The following is a 23,991-nucleotide window of genomic DNA, read 5'->3' on the forward strand; positions in this document are numbered from 1 at the left end:
CTTTCCCCCAAGTCACTCAAGTATTAAATAAGATCAGTTACCGTAATATTGCATAGCAGCATTGCAGGAATATCATTGATTTATGACAAAAGGTTTTTGAGAAACAAATTAAAATTTATCACTTCTAAAACCCAGATAACCAAAGCATGAATCACTAGAATTCTAGTATTCTAGAAACTCGGATGGTCCTGAAAATTCTGTACTATTCATGTGTTGCATTTAAATTGATTGATTGATTGATTGATGTTAAATGCTACCTTTAGCACTATTATGTTCTTTTAGTGGCAGTCTGTTTTTATTCATGGATGAAGCTGGAGTGCATGGAGAAAACCACTAAACTACAATAGGAAAACTGACAATCCTAGTCAATTAAGATTGGAGTTCAATGCACCTACCACATGCAGGATTTGAACTCACAATCTGAGTGTTGACACGCTAGTGATACAGTAGATCAATTACTTCGACCACAAAGGCACATGTTGCAATTAAATATAATAGCAATAGTATAGATTTCTGTAAAATGGACCTATAAATGAAACTTCTAAATGATACTCCAACAAATCTACCCTCCACTAGAATGTTCATCCTCAATGAATATTCCCCTCATATTGAAAGCTTAACTTTCAGATTCTGACAGCTAAACTTAGGCAAAAAAAATAAATGTCTGTTTATAGTTACCTGCCGACCCCAAGTCATTTTATTCCCATCGTAAAGTGAATAAAATGCTCCGCTGGGCGCAGCTTGATACGACCGCAGAGGTCGAACCCTGAACAGTTTGGGCAAGTAAGGACACAACATTCAAGCTTGATACAGCTCTGAATTTGGATTGTGATTAAATATTTGACACAGCATAGGTTTCTGACACACAATGAATGTGGTCTAAGAACTTAAAAATTTTTAATTTACCTATTGAAACCATATCATTATTAAATCTATATATAAATTTTTTGCGGTCGTATAAAAATGATCTGAACTCGTGTCAAAAGCAAAGTTAAAGTTGCCATTTTTTCCAACTAATAAACAAAGGAAATAATCCAATCATTTAAAAATATGTGTAAACTCAGCCCATGGACAACTCGGTCCACGGCAAGATGGACCGCACGAATCAAAATCATGTCACAAAAAATAAAATGGAAATACCAACCTACCTACCCTATTTTTTTTAATGATGTAACCTTAAACAGACATATACTTTTGTTTGGCCTTATGGATTCTGGGTAAAATTTTAAAAGCATACACCAAAACATTGTGAACAGTTCAATTTTGGAGAAAAAAAAACAATGAAACACCTCACAATCCTTTCAATTCTGGAATGGAGAATGGAGGGCTAAGGGATGTCTATAAAAACAAATGTATTTGCATGATTAAGTTTATTTTATGTAGAATATAAATATGATAAAATCAATTCAGACCAGCAGCCAACAACAATAATCCACATTTAACTTTTATTTCCTGGTTACAAGAGTTTTTATTGTATGACAGAGTTTGTAAAAATGCTGGTTGGATTACCAGACATGTAGTCAGTTATTTGCCATAAACATTATTTACAATGTACAAGTCTGACAAAAGTTCATTGGACAATTATTAAAATCATACCAATAATATCTAAATTTTATTAAACATTTGGTCCAGCAAGTTTGGGTTTGCTGTTTAAGACCTTCATTAACTCTGGAATAAAATTACTGTATCTAAATTTTTTAGAGCAAGCTAATTACAGTTAGAAACTAGAAAATATTAATTTAAAGATATGCAAACTGTCACATTTAAAATCCTTCAATTTTGTGAAAACCAAATCATTTCATATCAGTAATAATTTAATGATGTAAATACTGATAAAGCTTTGATGAAAAATTATATTTCTTGGAAAACAGTCTTCCTGCAACAATTGAAATATCAAAAACTTAAAGACTGAATGCAACAAAATTCATTTTCTCTAACCTTTCCAGCATAATCCCTTTTAAATTTTAAAGTTGTAGCAAAGGATGAATAACCATGATATTATCATTTTCTATTACAGTCCAGGAAATATAAAATCACTAGCCGATTTACCACACTTTGCTAAAATGTACCAAACAAGTAAAAAAAAGATGGTAAAATCTATAATAGTAGAAAAATCTATTAATTTAGAACAATCTCATAAAATATAAAAATAAAGTTCATAATAATAATCTAATAAAAAAAAAACACCATTGCAGTTTAAAGAAATAAAAAGTTTCACATCTTAATCCCAATAATTGTTAGATTTTAAAATATAGTGTAATGAAAAAATACAACCTTGATATTATATAAAAAAAAAAAAAAACTCTACAACAACCTGTGTATGTATGTATATATAACTATTTATATATATATATATATATTTATAACTTTTGGATGAGGCAAGAGAAGGGACTTGGTGAGCTGATTTTCTGAAGTGATTTTATTGTTTATTTTCAAGTTATTATACTGTATATAAATGGTTTAACTAACAATTATGATTGAAATGTATGAATGTTAACAGTCTGATGAATGATCTTTGGATATATGTCCGTTGACAAGAGCCTCTATTTCATATTAAACATACGAAGTACAGACTTGAAGCACAATCTTATATTTCTTGAAAATCTTGTCCTTAAAAAAATAAGGCAACCTAAAAAAAATTGGACCTATTCTTTAGAAACAGGAGTGAGGCAAAAAGATTTCATTTCTATTACCTGATATGAAATTCAATCGAAAAGCATGGCAAAAGGATTTCAATTTTGCTAACGGATACAAAATCTAATAGCTTTGATGGAATTAATATAGATAGCTAAGAAATGCACTAGAAGGGAATGGAGAATAAAAGCTGTAAAAAATATTCTACATAGTATTACCTTAATATAATTACGACAGAGTCAATAAATTTCCTCCCTAGATATTGAAGTTCAAATTGAAGAATTTTTGGCGTGTTTCATGATATATTAAACTAAACAGTAATTTCAAACGAACAACTGTCTACAAAGGATCAGTAACTAAATGAAAGTCAACCTATTTGCCTCTTATAAAAAAATACTGATTTATATAAGTAAATGTTGATACACCATGGTAAACTTTTACATTAATATAACATATATATAGTCTCCTCTGTGCTGACAGACGAAGAATCTGGACTTCAGCTTAATACACAAATCTTTCTGTTAACACTTCATCTTCAGTTTAATCCTGCACTAGTTATTTAAAGGGTGTTTAAACCTAAAATTGAAAGACAGGCTAATCTTAATAAGTAATAGGCAGGGCATGTATCATTAATGAAGTTTTATTATAACTTTTATAACTGATAGAAATGTTAACAGACAAAACAATGAAGTATAGAATGCTATTAATCAGGCTACCAGATTCTGTGGAAGAACACTGAGTTAAATGCTTATGGACAATTATTGGCTTGTTTTTCCATTATTTGAAGCAAAACTTATGTTAAGATAGGTTATACTCCTAGAGCTTTGATGTAATAAACATTGAAATAGATTAAAAAAAAATTACAGATAGGACTACTTAGTATTATCTTACATGATTGAAAATCCAACAAAACAAGGTTTATACAGTACAGAAAGAGACATCCCACAATAAAGCATGCTGATGTAAGATATTACAATGTGGTAATATTAATATACATGTATATTCTTCAATTTGACATATCACCTGACTTTCTTCAATAACTATAAGCTATAAATGTACATTAGATAGTCCTGTTGCAAAAATCTCAAAAATCACTGAAGACTGATTTACATCAATCAGACTTATCAAACTGTCTAACATCAATCAGACTTGCCAAACTGATTAACACCAATCAGATTATCAAATTGATTAACATCAATCAGACTTATTAAACTGATTAACATCAATCAGACTTATCAAACTGATCAACATCAATAAGACTAATCAATGCTGAAAAGTCTCTTCCAGTACTTCATAGTGTATAACTTCATTAAATCATATATATACTCATTTACCCTGTACACGTTATAAATCTTTTTTTTTTTGCATTTCAAGAAAGGAATTTCAAATGAATCTACTGAAGGAAAAAAGAGGCTTTTATACAACTTAAAAGAAAATGCATTACATATAAGATTTTAAAATTATTTTCACAGGTAATTAACATAACCATTTACATCGAGTATAAAAAAATAAGTATGACAAAAATCTATTGACTTTGAAATGATTGTTACACATATACTGACCTTGAAAGGAACTGCATGGAAAAAAAGTCAGTAAAATCAATCTGATTGATAAATGACTGATGATATATGTATGATAAAGTCTTCAAATGGAACCACTACACTAAAACTTAATCAATTTTCTCAATCCAAGATACTCCATGAATAAATAACGTTATACAATTTCAAAACACTACAAAGTCTGTAATTTCTCTGAAATACCCCCCTCCCCCTCTCCCTATAAAAAAGCACAAAAATAAAACCAAATAAAACTCAAATAAGCTTATCAAGTTATCTGCCTTCATCATGAACTGCAAAAGGGGAGAATATTCAAATTCTCTCTCTTTAATTAATGGAATTTATTCATTTTACTCAAGATTTGTTGCCACAACAGTTTTTCAAATTGAAATCGGTCTAAAATATTGTTTTAGAATGATTAACTTTTAATTTAAACCATGCAGTTCCTGTATAAATTTTCTAATCATAACTAATTATTTATACCCGATATCAGTGATAACTGCATACCATGCCAAAATAACTGTGCTTGCAGGAGTGACAACCCTTCTTAAACATAAAAAATAACAGTGCTTGCAGGAGTGACATCCTTCTTAAAACATGAAAGAAGAGAAACTATTTGGATCATTATTCATAAATCAGTCAAATCAAATATATGTAAATCCAAAATTTTTCTGACAGAGGACCTATTTTTTTTAGTCACAAATATCATTATATCAATGAATCTGTTGGTGTTCTGACTGAAAACATGTATGTTATTTCTTTAATAAGATAAAATCACAAATAAATTAGAAATTTATACTATTTGATAATAGCTTTTATATATCTGCAAGTACTAAAATTCAATCTACTAGCACATGATTGTCAAACTTATAACATCTATTTGATAAGGCGTTTAGAAAGCTAGTAGGAAAAAAAAAACCTGCGCTATGTTCTAAAAAAATATTGGACAGTAAATTGCCAAAATTGGAAACCTGTTTTTTTCTAAATATTAATTTGTTACAGGGTGTAGCATTTTAACATCGAGTTCTTGTTAAAAAACGGAATAAAAATTCAATGTAGGCACAAAATAATTGGCCATGCCAGGTTTGCAGAACAACTGTAAGTCTAGTCATTCCATACCTCTCATCAAAAATTATCTTCATTCAGCTTTAATCATATAATGAAGAGTGGTCCATGATAAAAACCAGTCTTAACGTTTGAACCAAGTAACAAATTATTCATTTAAAGGAAATTCTATGAAGTTAATAATTTATGCTTGTCTGGACAGAAAGATCAGTATGCAGTTATCAGAGAAATCATAAGAATTCTACATAAAAAATATTTCTAGAATATATTGTGTAATTTGTAATTTAACATATATAAAGATGAAAAATTCATTGGACCCCAAAAACAATAATGATCACAACTCAGCGATAAAATAAAATAATGTTATAAAATTTGCATGATATCAATAACAACCTTTATTCGGTTTATTTTCCATGTAATAATCAAATAAGGAAAATAAAGCCAACAACCTATAACAAAATAGAAAACAACTATGTACGTGACAGGACCGAAATGTCTGGTTAAAATTAGACCAGCTAAAAAACTAAAATACTGTCACATATATAGGTGTAAAATATACAAATATGGTGCTAAATAATATGTACACAGGGGTTTTTATTTATAAAAGCACCTTATATGCAAATAAAAAAAATCACAGATTTGTATCCTATGGGAACAACACTTCTATATAATAAGAATAAAATACTCTTACCCAACCCTGCAGTAAATCTTATTTAAATTGGAGCCATTAATGGTCTCATTGTTTACATATAAAAATGGTAGCTGATTACGAGTTCTTCCATTCTTTTTAAGTAGTAATTACTTCTCTATGAATTCTTGCTTAAATGGAGATGAATACCATATAGTCTTCTGCAGTCAATTTTCCGATGATGCTCTGAATATTAATACTAAACATCTTTTTGTCATTATTCATTTAACAGAATTTAATTTTCTCATCTGAATCGCTTGTTTCCAGCATATAAGGAATATAACTATATATGTTGCATGAAGATGGTGTTTTCTGAGCGAAATCCTGAAATCCTGAAGACCAAGTTATACCATTGAAATTTGTAGACACTGATATGTACATAAGCACAAATAAATGCACCGAGGTATTGGTAAATCTTGTGTTTAGTATAACTTGGCCATATGAAAAATAAAAACTTCACGTTTATAAGGTCCTGTTAAACCTTTGCCGAAAAAGGATTACTTTGTTTACTTGTAGTCTTAGCTGCCCATGCCACATCGAAAGGGTCTACACCTTGTGCCGACGCTGATGATGAAGACCAAGCACTACCATTTTGTTGAAAACTTCGTTGACTGGACATTTCCGAAAGTGATGGTTTATTATATTGCCTGGGAAATCCTGACAATTCCCCACTGTCTATGGAATGACTACGCATATGTTGTTGTACCCTTGGGGGAGGTTGTGGAACACCATTAGTCACAGATCCTTGAGGCACAGAAAAGGGGTTTGTAGAAGTCTGTTGGGGCCAAACAGGAGCCCAAGGATTTGTTTGTTGGGTACCAGGTTGTGGTGCTGGTTGCTTTGTATAAGCTGAAAAATTAAAGATAAAAAAGCTGAAATTTTAAAGATAAAACATTTGATGTTGTTTACAATGGAGTTCATATATTTTTACTATCAAACAAAATTGTTTGAATTTAATTGTAGGGTTGCCATCTCACTGCAGTATACTCAAAACAATTTGTTTATTCAAAGATATATTGAAGTCAAACAAGAACACTCTTCATTTTCATGACTGCTTATTGATTGAGTGTTGTGTTAGCAATAATATACACTTCTACTGATGAGAAGGAACATTCTTGAGTGGATTGACACAAGAAATTTATAAAAAAATAATAAAAAATTACCTTATACCATTGGTATATTAAAATAATGGCATTGAAGCTATAGCCATATGGTACCGTAAATTGCAAGATTTACTGCTTTATGCAAAAAGAATGATTATTTCAAGAACATTTTGGCAGTTAACATAGAGCACAAGCATTCCTAGACATAATGTTTAGCCTTTAAGAAGGTAGATGATCATAAACTAATGCTATTCTTCCTGTGTGAATATCTTAGGGGTAAGTAAATAATTTGTGTTGGTTTTCATTTTACTGTTTTTAAGTAATTTGAGGACTGTGTGCCTGTTAAAAAGACTGGTTTCATGCAAAATTATCTATGTTGTACTAAAGTCCTCAAACTCAACATTATTAGTTATAACATAACTTATTTTAGAGTCAATCGAACTCCAAATTGCATCTCCTCCTTTGGTCAAAAGCTTAATACATCCTTCATTGTGTTAAATTGAGGAGAGGTTTAATGTCAACATTCAAAATACTCGAAGTAACTAAACATCATTGAGATGGGAGCCATCTCTGTGGGCCCCGCTGTAAATAACAGTTGACAACTGAAACCAAAGTTTTTGACCTTGACCTTTGACCTAGGAAGTTGTACAAACATTGACACACCCTCTGGTGTTGGTTAATATACATGTCAAGTATAAAGTATGAAATTATAACGGTTCTCTAGATATAGAGCGGACACAATTTGTTACGGACGGACAGACTGATCACTATAGGCGACCCGCCACTAGGCAGGGCCCTAATTACAAGAAGGATGTTAAGGTGGTATATAAAACTACAGGGAGATAACTCTGTAAAAATCAGCTGAAGGTTTTAATCACTTTCTATTGTTAAGGAAATATTAAGCATCTCAATGATCAAAATTAGTGTTTGTCAAACTACTATATATCCAATGAAATTTTTCAGATAAAGTGTGCGGGTCAAGTTTTGTGAAATTTATATATTTTTATCAAAGGGTCAAAGTAAATATTTTGTCAAAATTTCATGAAAATAAAAAAAGCCAAATTAATTTTAGTCAAGGTGTTTGGTACCACCTTAAACATCAAAATTTAAAACTTACTGCTGTAAGATCATTCTAAGGAACATATTAAGCAGAGAGAATCAAACAATGTTGTCTGTTATTTAGGTGTTCCCCAGTATTTTCCCGCCAAAAGAGCACATGTCACATGGTTGTCAACAAAAGGAACAAGTGGTCAGGGAATTCATTTGTTTGTTTTCTGGATTACTGCTTTTATTAATTTAGTTTGGATATTAACATTCCATTTAAGGTACAGTAAAGCATTTGCATTTTTAGAATACCGGTAGTTTGCAAACAATTTTTACTTTTCAAATTGAAGAAACTGGATCATGATCATTCACTAGATGTCACCTTGTTCAACCACGCGAGACCATGTAATGTAATCAGCCGGCAGTATACATCCCTTGAGGCAATGTTCACACCAATTAATATTAATCAGATTTCTTAATTGCCACTGACATGATAATTGGATTAGGGATATCTGGAATTTAACTTCAACCTATTGAATTTTCAAGTGTGGCTGACAATAAAATAAGCATGGTGCAGGGAATTTTAGCATTGCACTAGAAATTTAAGCGTGTTGCATCGCCAGGCTTAAATAGGTCAAAGTGGTCCCTGTACCAGTGTAAAGTAATTTTCAGTGACAATGGTATTTATGTATCTTACTGAGTATTTCATAGTTACTGAAGTCTCAAATTGACTTACTTATACTAACAAATTGTTATTGTATCTAAGGTCCTAATGTTTTGGGTATTACCATATTTTGTGACGTCACAGATTATGACCCTTACTTATGCCGTGATTACTTAGTTACATGCCAGTAGAATAAACTTTAGCTGTGCTAGGACTGAGAATTATTTATCTTACTTCTATGCATATGCAGACTATCTTCTAATTAGGTTGTGGTATTTATGGACAGTCTTCCTTGAACATGTAGTCACAATTGTATTCATAGATCTTACCTTGTCACCAAGTATTTTGTTGTGACAATATTACTTATGGACCTTACTTGTATGCGGAGTATTTTGTTGTGACATAGTATTTTGTTGCATCAATATTACTTATGGACCTTACCTGTATGTGAAGTATTTTGTTGTGACGTAGTATTTTGTTGCATTAATATTACTTATGGACCTTACCTGTATGTGGAGTATTTTGTTGTGACGTAGTATTTTGTTGCATTAATATTACTTATGAACCTTACCTGCATGTATGTGGAGTATTTTGTTGTGATGTAGTATTTTGTTGCATCCATATTACTTATGGACCTTACTTGTATGTGGAGTATTTTGTTGTGACATAGTATTTTGTTGCATCCATATTACTTATGGACCTTACCTGTATGTGGAGTATTTTCTTGTGACATAGTATTTTGTTGCATCAATATTACTTATGGACCTTACCTGTATGTTGAGTATTTTGTTGCATCTATATTACTTATGGACCTTACCTGTATGTGGGATATTTTGTTTTGACAAAGTTACTTAAGAACCTCACCTGTATGTGGAGTATTTTGTTGTGGTGTTTTCTGGAATGCAGGTGAAGTATGATTTGATTGTGAAGACCGAAAATTGCTAGAAAATGGATCATCATTACTAAGGGCAGATAACCCTTGTGACAACTGTTGACACAGTTTAGATATAGATTCCTCTTGTTCTTTTGTTGGTGACATTTCTTGTATTGGTTCATTTATACCTGAAATTAAACATTATTATGTCTGGTTCAATATTTAAGTAAAATTTCATCTTCTGTTAAGAGGTAGCTAACTCAAAATTTTACAGGTCATTCACGTTAAAAGAATTCTTATTTTCACACTGTAAAATTTTAAGTGTTATTCACCCAATAGCATGACTAAAGAGCTTTTTAGATATTTTTATCACTGTTATTAAAATTAAAGTTATCTCCTTTAAGGCATCTTATGTTTAACATATAATATTTTACTGAAATGGGTTTATATGACATATATGTACTTTTATACACTATCCACAGAGTTATGACCTTATATGACATATATGTACTTTTATACACTATCTACAGAGTTATGACCTTCAAGGGTAGGTATATTCTGTTTTGTGGGACTCTGGGCTTTTCCTGAAATTACATTAACTTATCTTGCATTTGTGTCCATAAAATAAATGAATGCAAAAATTTTGGAAATTTCAGTTTTGAATAATGATAAACTCTAATTGAAATCCTATTACATACCAGCACCTGGGTGTCTTGGAGGTGATGTGTCCGTTATGGCGTTCTGTCTTTGTAGTGTTGATGGTAGGTCACTTAGACGTAGTGAAGTTGTTCTTTTGAAAGGTGATGATTCTTGAAGCTTCTCAAAACCTCTAAATGATCCCTGCCTAATCAACATATCATTTGTTGCTTTAGGTCGCCCAACCGCAAAAGGGTTATCTACTGATCTCACAGGAACAGGTTCTATAACGAAATTAGTATTTTATAAATGTTAAAATTTTTTAAAATCATCTAAAATCATTGAAACTTTGTTCTGAGTAGTGACTAACTACAACTTAGGTCCCTTTTTGTAATTATACATAGAAAGCTGTAAAATTCAGTTAATTTAAAATGCATCCTAATATACCAGCCAGCCTAAAGAGGCTTATATAGCATTAACAATATTCATACAAGCATATAAACATACAATACTATATAATGTACTGGGTCTAAAGCTTTCGTTCTTATAACCCTAAATACATATGATAATGTCTGATTACAACTCAAATCTGTAGTTACCACACACTTACACATTAACTTGTCTTAGGGATGTTCCAGAAATAAATATATGGGGGTCTGAGGTCACTTAACCCCTCCCTACCCAAGCATAAATAACACTTAAATTGGTTATTTTCTATATAAGTTCAAGCTTTAGTTTTTGTAAAATATTAACCAACCATCAATTTAAATAGTTTTACTTTCTAACCTCGCTTCCATGTCTGTGTGTAGAAGGGAAATGTAATGTGACTAAAATTCAACCATGGCTTAAGGTTGTGTAGCTAATGGTGATGGGCTTATTCTGGTCAAATTCTTATTCTAACAATTTTTGATGTCTTATTTCGTCACTTACCAGCTATAATAGCACTTTGTGGGTCAACAATTTTTTCTGTTAAGGTAGCTTGACGGAAGGATCCCATCCGCGTAAAACTGGTTTTGTCTTGGTTGAAGGACACTGTTACGTTAGTTGTCACATCTTTGTCCCTTTTCTGTTTACGTTCTAAGCATATGGCAAATGCACAGCCAACAGCATGGCTCAGTCTTTCTCCCTGTAAAAATATATTTACAATGCAATTCTTCTGAATCAAAGTATACTGTTAACCAACTTATTTTCGCAGATACTTTTTTTTCGCATTTTTCTCTTTCTAGCCCCACTTCACAGCGGTTTAATTTCACTATTTTCAAATTTACTTGATTTAGTAAAATAATGAAAGATGCAAATTTTACATATTTTTGACGATTAATATCTGCATTATTTTTCTACTTGCGAATATAAACTTCTCCCCAAAATTAGTTGGTTTACAGTATTTTGAACAAATGGAAGTAAAAAGAGCCTCAGTATTTTTTGTTTGTTAATTCAGTATAAGTAAACAATAAAGTAATAAACAGAAAGAAATAAACAAAAAAATATTAATAAAATAAATGAAGTTGATAAAATAAACAAAACTGTAACTGGTGAATTTTCATTAACCAATATATCTACATAATTTTCTCCTCTTCTAATATTGTTTAGACTGGCCACACACTGAATCTTTGTCTGTGTTCAAGAAAAGAAAAGCGTGCTGCTAATGTTAAGCTAGATATCTGGGTAAATACAACATTTATGGGCTGGTTAATATAGGAAATATATATAAAAATGTGTATTTTTATACAGAAAATTTAAGATTTGTTTATGCAAATGAAAGGATCAGATGATCATTAGTCATTTTATATTTTTTTTTTTATTATTGATAGAAGTAATTAGTTTTAATAATTTAACATATACATGTTACTTATCAACTTAAATGGATGGGTGCACTGTTTCAGCTTCATTTTAAATTTACTTAAACAATTAAGTTGACCAACACATATGGTGGAAAATAAACACATATTAACAACACAACCTTACAATTCTTTGAATGTAAACATTGTTAAAACCACAAATAAAATAGCATTGCAGAGGCAATTGCTCAAATTTTGTGTTTAATGTCAATAATCTAGTACAAAATAATGCCTAGATATCTTCAACTGAATCAACAATTGTTCCTCTTTTCAATTCAACACACAACCTTATCATCCAGGAATGTAGGTCCTAGGTGCATAACAGGATCAAAGTTGTATTATATGTATAGTATACGGTCATCTTTGAGTAATAAATACAAACAAAACAATTCTTAATGTTTGAAAAAAGTGCAGGTACAATATAATAAAAATTTATATGTTTCAAAAACCTCTTAGAATATACTTAAAGGGAGATTCATTAATCACCTGAACAAAATGATACAGCACACTTGTGCAACAAATTTTACTCTTTTTTTTAACCTTATTCCAATTCACTCTAATATCATGAATATTGAAGCATTTCTCATGTGTCAACAGAACTTATGTAACAATATCAAAATGAGGGACATTGATATCTTTAGGAATATTCATTCCCTTATTCTATTATATTGTGGATCCATCTATATTTGTTGGTATCAATTGTCAAAGTTGATGGGAAATTTGCTGTTTTGAAGGCACTGAATAAAAGCCATTTAATCATTTGTACCCATCAAAGTTACTAAAAATTTGTATTGATTTGAGTATTTTAAATTTGTGATTTTCCACAAAAATTGGTGCGTTTTGGCTCTTAGGAGAAAACTTATGAGCATTATGCATTTTCTTTTTAAATAAAAGAGGAATGTGTCCATGGAACACAGATGCCCCCCCCCTCCCCCCTCCCCCCCCCCCCCCCCCCCCCCCCTCATTCAATGCCTATTTCTATGGGCTAAAAAAGAGCACATTCATCCATGAATTAAATGTAATTCAGGATAACAATTTTTTTATTTTTGCAACTGCTCAAGATAAGTTGGACTGCTAAGAAAACGATTTTTTCTCTCTTCCTTTGTTCTTGATCTTTCATTCTCATCTTTCCCTGCATGTTATACATTCTTTAAAATACATGTGTCCTTACAATATGTCATGCTCTAAATCTAAGCCTACAACAATTATTTTGACATTAACATGTGTTGGAATTGACACTATTTTTAGGTCTAAACTTTCAAAATAATTTTCAGCCTCATTACTTTCAATAGAAGTATGAACAAGTAAAGGAACCTCAGTATTAAAATAAACCAGACGCTGCTTGGAAATTTAGAAAATTTCTATTTATCTCCTTTGGTCTCTTGAATGGGATTATCTCTTCAGATTGTTTTTCAAGAGCCAAATTCAGGCTACCCAAATGATTTCCTGCACTGGGGTATAGTGTGTCACACTGCCCAGTAACCCTTCACATTAGGTACATACAGGATATACATGTATGCACATGCCGCAAACACTGTTTGAACCATCTCGTCTATTCTGGGATTACTATTTTTAAATTAATGTAAATTCATAAACTATTGCAAGATTTTTATTATTGCGAACAATGTGACTGGCTTAGTATCACAATAACTCACATTCTGAAATTTGACACATATATTTGTATGCAGCTTTTTCTGTAATCACAATAATAAATGCACGCAATAATTTCTGAATTTGCAGTGTAATATTCTGTTTTTCTTCAATTCTATTGAAACAATCAACATGAAATGTTTGTATCAATGCATAAAAAATATATTTTGTTGTCTGCACATTTTTCAAATAAGACTGCTTTGAAATATGTATTTATATACATGTATATACCCTATTTTATGTGAATTATCAACCTTAGCAACCTAGATAATATTATCAATATCAATGTATGTTTTGCATCAATGTTCAACAAATTTCAATGTACAGCTGCAGGTTAAAAATTGATTATGATGTTGGTAACATATGAAAAAATATCATTGATTAATGAGAAACAAGTTTTTAATGGTTTATAATGTTTTAAAATACCAAAATTATAGTTCATAATTTTGTCGATTACTTGTTGGCCATCTTTATACTTATTGGAGTCCATTTTGTCTATTACTTGTTGACTTTCTATAATTTTACTTATTGGGGTCAATTTTGTCTTTGTTGACCATCTATAACCTTGTACATATTGCAATTAAAAATTTGTGCAACACTGAACCAGATAGCCATAATACTCTGTACTAGAGTTAATAGATACTCTCGATTCTTTTTAACTTTCTTACTCCTAACCTGACTTAATGAAAGATCTACACATGATTATAGCAACATGTAACATGTAATATACACCTTTCTGCCTAATGGTTTCATTCATATCTAAATAATCAAGATGTTTATTATGATCCTAACCAAACAATGTTAGTATTAAATACATGCTTTTGTTACTAGCATAGGCATGCAGAAACTTGGTATTACTCACAGAACGTCTATTTTTGTGTCTGCCTCTGAAGAACTTTATAAAAAACAAAACATAAAATACCTACTGAACCTAAAAATCATCAACATATAGCTTTCTGAACAAAAATCAAAAATAGCTCTGGCTTTGTTCACTAATTTCTAACATACAAGTATATATTCTATAAAAATGAAAACAGTGACAATGTAAGGTGTACATCAGACTTTGTTGTACATTTCTACAATGTTATTAATTTCATAACTAAAATAAAAACTACATTGTATTATCAAATAAATAATAGTAGCACATTCATTTTGTTTTATTAATTAGATTAGAGAGGGAAAAGTTTTCACTTTTTTCTTATTATTATCGCCACACATGATCAGGTTAAATTAATATAGTAAAAGATTATGTGCAGGGCTGAATTTCTGCATGTTTTGGACAAAACTGTTGCGAAAAAAAACCTGTTTTTTGTTACAACATCTACTCTATTGTTCAAGGCATAAGAAAGTAACACATACAATTAAATTTCATGCTACACACAAATTAGAGAAAAGTGATAGATAGCATACTTCAAAGTTTCATCATAATCTGTCCAAAATACTACCCTAACTAACAACACTTAATGCGCTTAAATCTACTGACACTAATATGACCAAAACAGAGAACATAGACTGTTTTTTACACTTTTTAGCATTTTTTGCCTTATAACAGTTATATAACTATTTACAAAACCTTTTTTTTAACATAAATTGTCAATGTTGGTACATAACTGATTTAAAAATAAAAATAATAAAATCTTGAAAATCATATGTAAAGGTAGAAAAAAACTAAGGCATTCATGTAGGTGGGGTTAAATAATATTGACTTTCTTTAATATAATCATAACTAAACAAAATAAAATGTTCACAGAGATATGCCTCGCCTGTCGGCATAAAATTCAGAAAAAGACCATCTGAAGGACAGCAACATTGATAATTAATTCAAAGTTGTTGGACCAACTAGTGGGTAGGGCCTCAAAATGGTTGACAAACTGAGATGTACAAACAGCAATGTAACTTTATAGAAAATATTGTCTATTGTAAGTAGTTCCTATCAAATTAACTTAATCATAAAACATAACATTGAAAATTGTTAATTGACTGAAAGTCACTGAACCATGGCCTAGGGGGCAGGTCCTCAAAATAGTTGTCAAACTGATATGTACTGATAGCAATGCAACTTCACACAAATTATCATTGATCTATCACTAGTAGTTCCTATCAATATAACTTAAGCACAAAACTTAACATTTAAAATGGCTAATCAAATCAAATTCACTGGACCATGGCCAAGGGGGCAGATCCTCAAAATTGTCGTCAAACTGATATGTACTGATAGCAGTGCATCTTCATACAAAATATCAATGATCTATCACAAGTACATGAAGTAATTCATATCGAACTAACTTAAGCAGAAAACTTAACAATTGTTGACGCCGTCGCCAGAAAAGCAATCCCTATGTCTTGCTTTCCGCAACTTAAGTCACAGGTGAGACAACAAAACTGCATCATTGAACAATTGTTGTCAAGAATATAAGAAAATCAATGTTGAATTTTAGAAGTCAGTATATAAAAACCTTATTTTTTAAAGTTTAAATGACCTTATGTGCAGGACTGATAAATGATTATCAAGCATAGACACTAAACATTTTATCTTCCTTCCTTTTTTTAATCCATTTACAAAATTTTTCCTGGGAAATCTAGCAAACCATTGAAGAAATTCCATGTATTTACTATTGTATTCATAACATTACCATTTCAATGACATAACACACTCTTTCGGAAAAATGCAGGCCTTGAAATCTATGAGCTAACCTACATTCCAAACGCTGGACCTTAAATTTTGAGAAGTCCTTTGAAGAATGCTTTGTGCTGGACACAAGCTAAAATTTCAAATGAAAATACTACTGACACTTACGGACTCCTTGACGGCCAAGAAGCCATGGCACATCCATCGTCGTGTTGTTCCGTCACGACAAATGTAAGCAAATCCTTTCTCATGGTTCCTATCTGGAGCACAGAACGACACCTTCTCTATGGTCTGATCTACTATCATGCTCTGAAAAAAACAAAATTCAGGTTAAACAGGTCTAATCATGGTTCCTATCTGGACCACCTTCTCTATAGTCTGATCTACTATCATGTTCTGAAATAACAAAATTCAGCTTAAACATGTCTAACCATGGTTCTTATTTTGAGCACAGAACGACACCTTCTCTATAGTCTGATCTACTATCATGTTCTGAAATAACAAAATTCAGGTTAAACGTGTCTAACCATGGTTCTTATTTTGAGCACAGAATGACACCTTCTCTATAGTTTGATCTACTATCATGTTCTGAAATAACAAAATTCAGCGTAAACGTGTCTAACCATGGTTCTTATTTTGAGCACAGAATGACACCTTCTCTATAGTTTGATCTACTATCATGTTCTGAAATAACAAAATTCAGCTTAAACGTGTCTAACCATGGTTCTTATTTTGAGCACAGAATGACACCTTCTCTATAGTTTGATCTACTATCATGTTCTGAAATAACAAAATTCAGGTTAAACGTGTCTAACCATGGTTCTTATTTGGACCACAGAACGACACCTTCTCTATAGTCTGATCTACTATCATGTTCTGAAATAACAAAATTCAGCTTAAACGTGTCTAACCATGGTTCTTATTTGGACCACAGAATGACACCTTCTCTATAATTTGATCTACTATCATGTTCTGAAATAACAAAATTCAATAATTATTGCAAGGTTTTTGTTGATTCATTTGGGTGTGTATTGCATTTATAAGAGCTTGCATTCAAATATCTGATACATATATCTTTATGCAGCTTTTCCTGAAATCACATTCTTTTTAATTTTCAAATAATTTCTAAAATTACAGTATTTGGATCACAGAATGACACCTTTACAATAGTCTGAACTTCTATTATGCTCTTAAATAACGAGAAAAATTAAGGTTAAAAAATCCCAGTCGACTCTTCTTGAAAAGTAAATCTTGTTTTGATTTGACAAAAAGATAGATCATTGAACAGCGTTCAACATACAGAAGATTATTCAGAAAGAAAAGATCTTAATTGAACCATGCTTTGTACTACAGAACACTCAGGGAGATTCACTTAAACATGTTAATTTAGAGTGAAATAGAGTGATTGCTAGGGAGTAGAGGTGATAACTCTCTGATTGAGGACACTGTCATTCATTACATATGAAACATAGACATATAATTGAGAATCACTAACATGAAACTAACATGAAACATACAGATATTTCAGTGTGAATCACTTACATGAAACATACAGAGACATGTATCAGTGAAAATCACTAACATGAAACATAGAGAGACATTTTAGTGTGAATCATTAACATGAAACATACAGAGACATTTCAGCATGAAACACTTACATGAAACATACAGAGACATGTATCAGTGAAAATCACTAACATGAAACATAGAGAGACATTTTAGTGTGAATCACTAACATGAAACATACAAAGATATTTCAGTGTGAATCATTAACATGAAACATACAGAGACATTTCAGTGTGAATCACTAACATGAAACATATAGAGACATGTACAGGGCTCACGCTACCAGGCGACTAGGGCGAAGATGTCACTTTCCCGTCCGTCACTTCGCTTTGCCTGACCCTCAAAAGCGAAACTAGTCGCCCTGTGGTTTACGATACTCGCTTTCAGTCGCTTTCGTCATCGACAATATTCAATTTTTACCGAGTCTATGAAACAGCAATTTTTCAGTAAAAAGTAAAGAAATTCAAAGACATAAACGATTTATTTTCTTAAGAAAAGAGGTTAAAGCATTCATTTTAAAGTTGGTAGCATGTTATTTCATAAAAACAATTAATTATCAATTCCGCCCCAGTACTTGTTAGAGAGCGTACATCAAATCATTCTAATTTTCGGCAAAATAAGTTCGTTACTTCATTAGAACGTGATGAAATTTGCCTGAAGTAAATTTGTTATCCATGTATTGCATTAAAAACGTCATATTCCTTTCCAAATAGCGTGTCAAACATCGTTTATTTTTGTAAATTTTTCTTCTTCGTCCGCCATTGAAATATTTGTACTAAACTACTGATCGGAACCGGACCAGCTATGACCGAAATCCGGATTCATACGATAATGACTACTGAAGAATGAATGGCACAGCTGACAGAGAAATATTGATCCCAAAAGGAATAAAATGCTCCGCTGGGACGCAGCTTGATACGACCGCAGAGGTCGAACCCTGAACAGTTGGGGCAAGTATGGACACAACATTCAAGCTTGATACAGCACTGAATTTGGATTGTAATTAAATATTTGACACAGCAAAGGTTTCTGACACAGAATGAATGTGGTCTAAGAACTTAAAATTTTTTAATTTACCTATTCAAACCGAAATGTGTCCATACACCGGACGACGACGCCAATGTCATACCAATATACGACCACAAAATTTTTTTGAGGTCGTATAAAAACGACTTAAGTCTTGTCACAAATACCTTGCTTATTTCATCCACAACCCGTAAAGCGTCTCCAGATACATACAATATTGCTCTCTGGTATTTCCCTTTACATTGCTGAAAAGAAACACAATAACCTATGAGTACCATGTTCATGCATTTAACTACTTTAAATTACCATTTCTTTTTATAAATACATGTTCATATTTCAAATCCTTTTTCAAAGATTTTACGATTTTCATGATATTTAGTTTATTAATGATTTGATTCCTTTAGCATGTTTAGGTAAATTCTCCCTTTGAAGATAATAGACAAATATGAAAAATAACAGAAGAAGGTGTCTGAGGACGTGAATGCCCCGCTCAAGCTTTGCAATGTTCCAAGTTAAAAAGGGGCATAACTCTAGTACAGTAAGCAACTCGCTACCCAAATTCGACCTCTGTCTGCTAGTTCTGGCTCTCAGCATTGTGTATGAGTTGTATCTTGTTGCTTAATAAAATAAATGGGAAATGTGTCCATGGGACACAAAATGATGCCCCCGCTTGCACATCATATATAGTTATAAAGGGACATAACTGAAGAACGGTAAAAGTGACACTACCCAAATGTATACTTGATCTGAGTTTTGTGGTAATAAGTATTGTGTATATAAGTTTCATAACATTTGGTTGAGGCTAACTTAAAATAAGAGAACAGAAACGAAAAATTCAGCAATTTTTCCGTTTGTAAAGGGCATAACTCTAGAACAGTAAAAGTGACACCATCAAAACTCAAAACTTGATCTGTATTTTGTGGTAATAAGCATTGTGTAAAAGTTTCATAACATTTAGTTCAGGCAAACTAAAGTTAGAGAACAGAAAGAAAAATTCAGCAATTTTTCCATTTGTAAAGGGGCATAACTCTAGAACGGTAACAGTGACGCCACCAATATTCATACTTGATCTGTGTTTTGTGGTAATAAGCATTGTGTATAAGTTTCATAACATTTAGTTGTGGCAAACTAAAGTCAAAGAACAGAAACGAAAAATTCAGCAATTTTTCCAAAAAAAGGGGCATAACTCTAGAACGGTTAAAGTAACGCCACCAAAATTTAAACTTGATCTGTGTTTTGTGATAATAAGCATTGTGTATAAGTTTCATAACATTTGGTTGAGGCAAACTAAAGTAAGACAACGGAAACCAACTTTGGGACGTACGTATGTAACTTCGTACGGACAAGGGTAAAACTTAATGCCCCTTCCGCTACGGCAGGGGCATAAAAAGTATCAGAACTATCAGAACATGAGGTGATCAGCCACTTTTGGTCATTTTTTCTCAGTGAATGCTGGTGACTTCAAGTGATTCACTGGAATATATCTCTCTACAAATTACACATGTAATACATTTTATGTATATGATATTTAATCTGAGTGCTACCACTTTCAACCAGCAGCATGAGAAATCGTTTAGTTTTACTGAACGTCAGGAAGAGTGATATTTTTTACTAAATCATCTTGTATGTACTATTCTTATGCTATTTCATGACAACAAATTTCTTCCTTACACTACAATTTATGGATTTTTCACTAATTCAAATAATGAGGAAGTCAAAAGGTTTCTCATAATTTCTAATGTCACAAGGAACAACTTGTGTATAATAGTTTGAAATACTTTTTCCAAAGATTTCCTTCTGTAAAATAATTGGGTGGGTAAGTCCGTAAAAGTGACAAGTCTGGAAATCATGAAGAATTTCTAGGGAAACCTTAAAAGGCTACAGACAGAGACATAATAGGAAAATACTACTCTAAACACCAGTCAATTCTGTATCTCAAAGACCATGAACATATAACTGTAGCGGTGTAGCTTTATCCAGTAAGGGAGGATTTGGATCAATCAAATACTTACTGATTTAAGTGTTTTAACAGCTTCTTCACAAACTTGCATGCCCCTGGATTCATACACTTCCATACAACCTAAATACTGTAAAATATCAAACAATTAAATCTAGTTTTGTTACATTTTGTTAAAGTAAAATGCAATCCAATTGTCTAGATAGTGTCATGATAGTTTAAGGTTTAGTTACACATTAAATCAATACTTATTTACTGGCAATGAATTGCAGGTTTTGTAAAATGACTTATTGTAAAGGTTGTGAAATTTTTTTTTCTACTAAATCTCATCAAATCTTATAGATTAGCACAAACAAGACAATATAATTATATTTTTTTACTGAGTGAAGCCTAATATACTCTTTCATACCTTTTCTGTTTAAAAATTTGTATGCTATAATATCAATGTTCGTCAAAATTAAAGGTAAAAAAACAAACAACTGTGACTAGGTGATATAATTTTGATGAAAACTATTTATTCACTATCGACATGAAATATTTACCCGCACTTGAAAACTACATGTTCCATCTCTAACTTTTTTCTCATCTTCCTGCCACTGATGTGGTTTTGAGCATTCTGGTACATGGTCTTTCTTTTTCCGAAAACTCAGTCTTTTCTTCAATCGTTCCATTACTGCAACTATATTTGAACTAAATAAATAAATCAAAAACATGTATGGCATATGCAATTTGTATTTAAAACTACAAAAAAAAAATATCAATGTTTCATGAACAAATAGCACAGTATATCAAACCGGGTATCAGGATCCAAAACTGTGGAGGAATCTCAATCCTTAGACGGAATCAATGAAAAGTTTGTAACAATGGGGAAGTATATCTGGATCAAATTCCCACAGACATTATGTGCTCAACTCTTCATTACTGCAATAACTCACTAACAGAAATAAATAACATGCATTTCTTGATACAAAATGTTGACTTTACAGCAATACAACTTGGTTCAGAGACAGAATATGTGGTGTCTTTGTAAGTTTTTATCAAATATTGTTAAAATATCTAGTTCTTTCTTCAGGTAAATACTTGCATATTGACAACATAAAATAACTTCCACAACCCATTTATTCATTTTCAAGACTTTTGGATGCATTTACATCTGTGCACAATCACAGATCTCGTACCAATCAACCAAGTGTCAGATCGAAATTGAACATTGCATTGAAAACCACAGCACTGTAACAGGCTGGGAAAACCACTAATCTTTTTATATAAAATTTTTTACATTTAGCTCATCTCGGACCATGAGCACTAAAAATCCCATTCTACCTAGAACATACAATTTTTTGATCCCTCTGTTGACAGAATATGCATAGAAATATAGGAAAAAGGGGGGTCAAAAGAATTATATCTTGCCCACTTTCTGTACATGAAAAGATTCAAATATTTCTTATCATTCCATAGTGTGCCAACTAAATGTTTGACATACAGGCATGACAGGTTCATCTTTTTTTCTCAGAAAATGGATAAATTGACAATTGCATTTATGTTATTCAGAAATTATACCTATAAATACTTACACCTCAATTTGATGGGACAAAAATTAGGTCATCAATAAACATGTATGAGTAATTAGGAGTTTTACATGATTACTCATATTGATTGACAACATGGACATTCATAAAGCTGATGTTGCTGTGAACACCTATAAATTATTGATTGGGGATAACCAAGTGATGAGGAATAAAAAAAATGTCTGCACCAACTTGTTAAAAATTTATGTCAATTTTATGGCAGCCATGTTTGTTTTCGTTTTAACTCAAAGTGCAACAGTTTACAATTTATTTAAAACATATGAAAATGTAAGGAATCTTACCTTCAATTCAAATTTATGCTGAAAGATTTTATATATAAAACTGCCTGGTGTGTATTGAAAGTGATTTAAAAGTTTGTGTACTGTAAAATTATCATTTTCATGAATGAACCACTGAGACAAGTGTCAATTTTTATCTATTTCACAGATGTCCTGGTCACATATTCGTGGTCAAGTTTGTTGTCCGTTTATCTAAAATTTCCAATTTAAGAAATTGAGCCTTCTGAGATAAATTTTGTCATAAAAGAAGGTGTAAGAAGTTCCTAATTAGCGTGGGTAAATTTGTATTATCGAAACGGAAGTGGACTGATCCTTTGAGCAATTTCAGTACGCATGCGTCATCGGAAATACCTATCTAAGTAATAAAAGCGGGAAGTATGAATTCGATCTAAAAATAAATAAGTGCCAATATCGATAACAATGTCTTCTGGTTTCGGTAAATTATACTAATTCTATCCAACGATCTTCATTATATAAATTCTTGATCTATCCAAAAGACCTGCGACATTTTCAAAAGCATACACCAAAACGTCGTGATTGGTTACTATAAAACATCCTAAAAAATGGTAATTCAGCCAATGACATAACATTATTTTCCTTTTGGGGTAAAAAGAAATGAGATTACCCATAGTCCTTTATACTTTGAAACGGCAAATTGATATGGTTATATCGATAACTAAAGGAGATGAACCAAGAGAAATAAAATTGTTGATTTCAAGTTTGAAGAGAGATTGCTGTAGTAATCTCAGGTTTATATCAACACCTGCATCATATGAATATAGAGTAAACTAATTTAGAGAACCAATCAAAAGGGAAATTTTATACAAAACACTTATCTCTATTGTGACTTTAGAATAGGCAAAAATAGGGATTAGCGGGATATCTATATTGATATAGTGACTTTATTATGTCTTGGACATTTTTAGAATCTGTGAGTATATTATTGGGTTACTGACCCATTGATTTTTACCCTTGATCTCCTTTTAATCTTTCATATGGAACAACTATTTCAAATGAAAAGATACAGATGTAACTATCAACTTGACGACACATTTGAACATCAAAGAGGAGATGATAATTCCTGTACACTAAGAATAGTGATTAGTTTTCCTTGTCCAACACATATGAGAAGGTAACACCTTCAGAAATGGCACCCAGTGTGCTCAACCAAAAATCAAAAAAATATTTTTTGGC

General features: G+C 31.6%; 1 protein-coding gene across 5 annotated transcripts; it reads right to left on the bottom strand.

Moving 5' to 3' along the window:
* Window positions 1-1,355: 1,355 nt before the first annotated feature.
* On the bottom strand, window positions 1,356-23,106 carry LOC127738789 (protein numb-like). Of its 5 annotated transcripts, none has more exons than XM_052250165.1 (10): window positions 22,801-23,106; window positions 21,473-21,609; window positions 20,986-21,060; window positions 19,141-19,218; window positions 16,544-16,690; window positions 14,615-14,647; window positions 11,195-11,390; window positions 10,327-10,548; window positions 9,619-9,816; window positions 1,356-6,792 (listed from the first exon to the last, which is right to left on the bottom strand). In XM_052250165.1, the coding sequence occupies exons 2-10, from the start codon at window positions 21,599-21,601 to the stop codon at window positions 6,419-6,421; spliced, it is 1,452 nt and encodes a 483-aa protein (XP_052106125.1). In that variant the 5' UTR covers window positions 21,602-21,609; window positions 22,801-23,106; the 3' UTR covers window positions 1,356-6,418. The 5 variants fall into 5 exon arrangements, with proteins under 5 accessions (XP_052106125.1, XP_052106126.1, XP_052106124.1 ...); XM_052250166.1 differs by having other exon boundaries at window positions 16,550-16,690; window positions 21,473-21,620; XM_052250164.1 differs by having other exon boundaries at window positions 21,473-21,620.
* Window positions 23,107-23,991: the final 885 nt, after the last annotated feature.

Source organism: Mytilus californianus, unplaced genomic scaffold, assembly GCF_021869535.1.
Source record: "Mytilus californianus isolate M0D057914Y unplaced genomic scaffold, xbMytCali1.0.p SCAF_4, whole genome shotgun sequence".
In the NCBI taxonomy this organism is placed as follows: domain Eukaryota; kingdom Metazoa; phylum Mollusca; class Bivalvia; order Mytilida; family Mytilidae; genus Mytilus; species Mytilus californianus.

What these genes read in the sequence shown, in the direction of transcription:
- LOC127738789 (XM_052250165.1), bottom strand. Translation starts at nt 21,601, where the DNA reads ATGGAACGATTGAAGAAAAGACTGAGTTTTCGGAAAAAGAAAGACCAT. An exon ending in TTGTGGATGAAATAAGCAAG is followed by an intron (nt 16,691 to 19,140) that starts GTATTTGTGACA and finishes TGTTTTTTTCAG; the next exon opens with AGCATGATAGTAGATCAGAC. An exon ending in GACACAAAAATAGACGTTCT is followed by an intron (nt 11,391 to 14,614) that starts GTGAGTAATACC and finishes ATATTTTTACAG; the next exon opens with GGAGAAAGACTGAGCCATGC.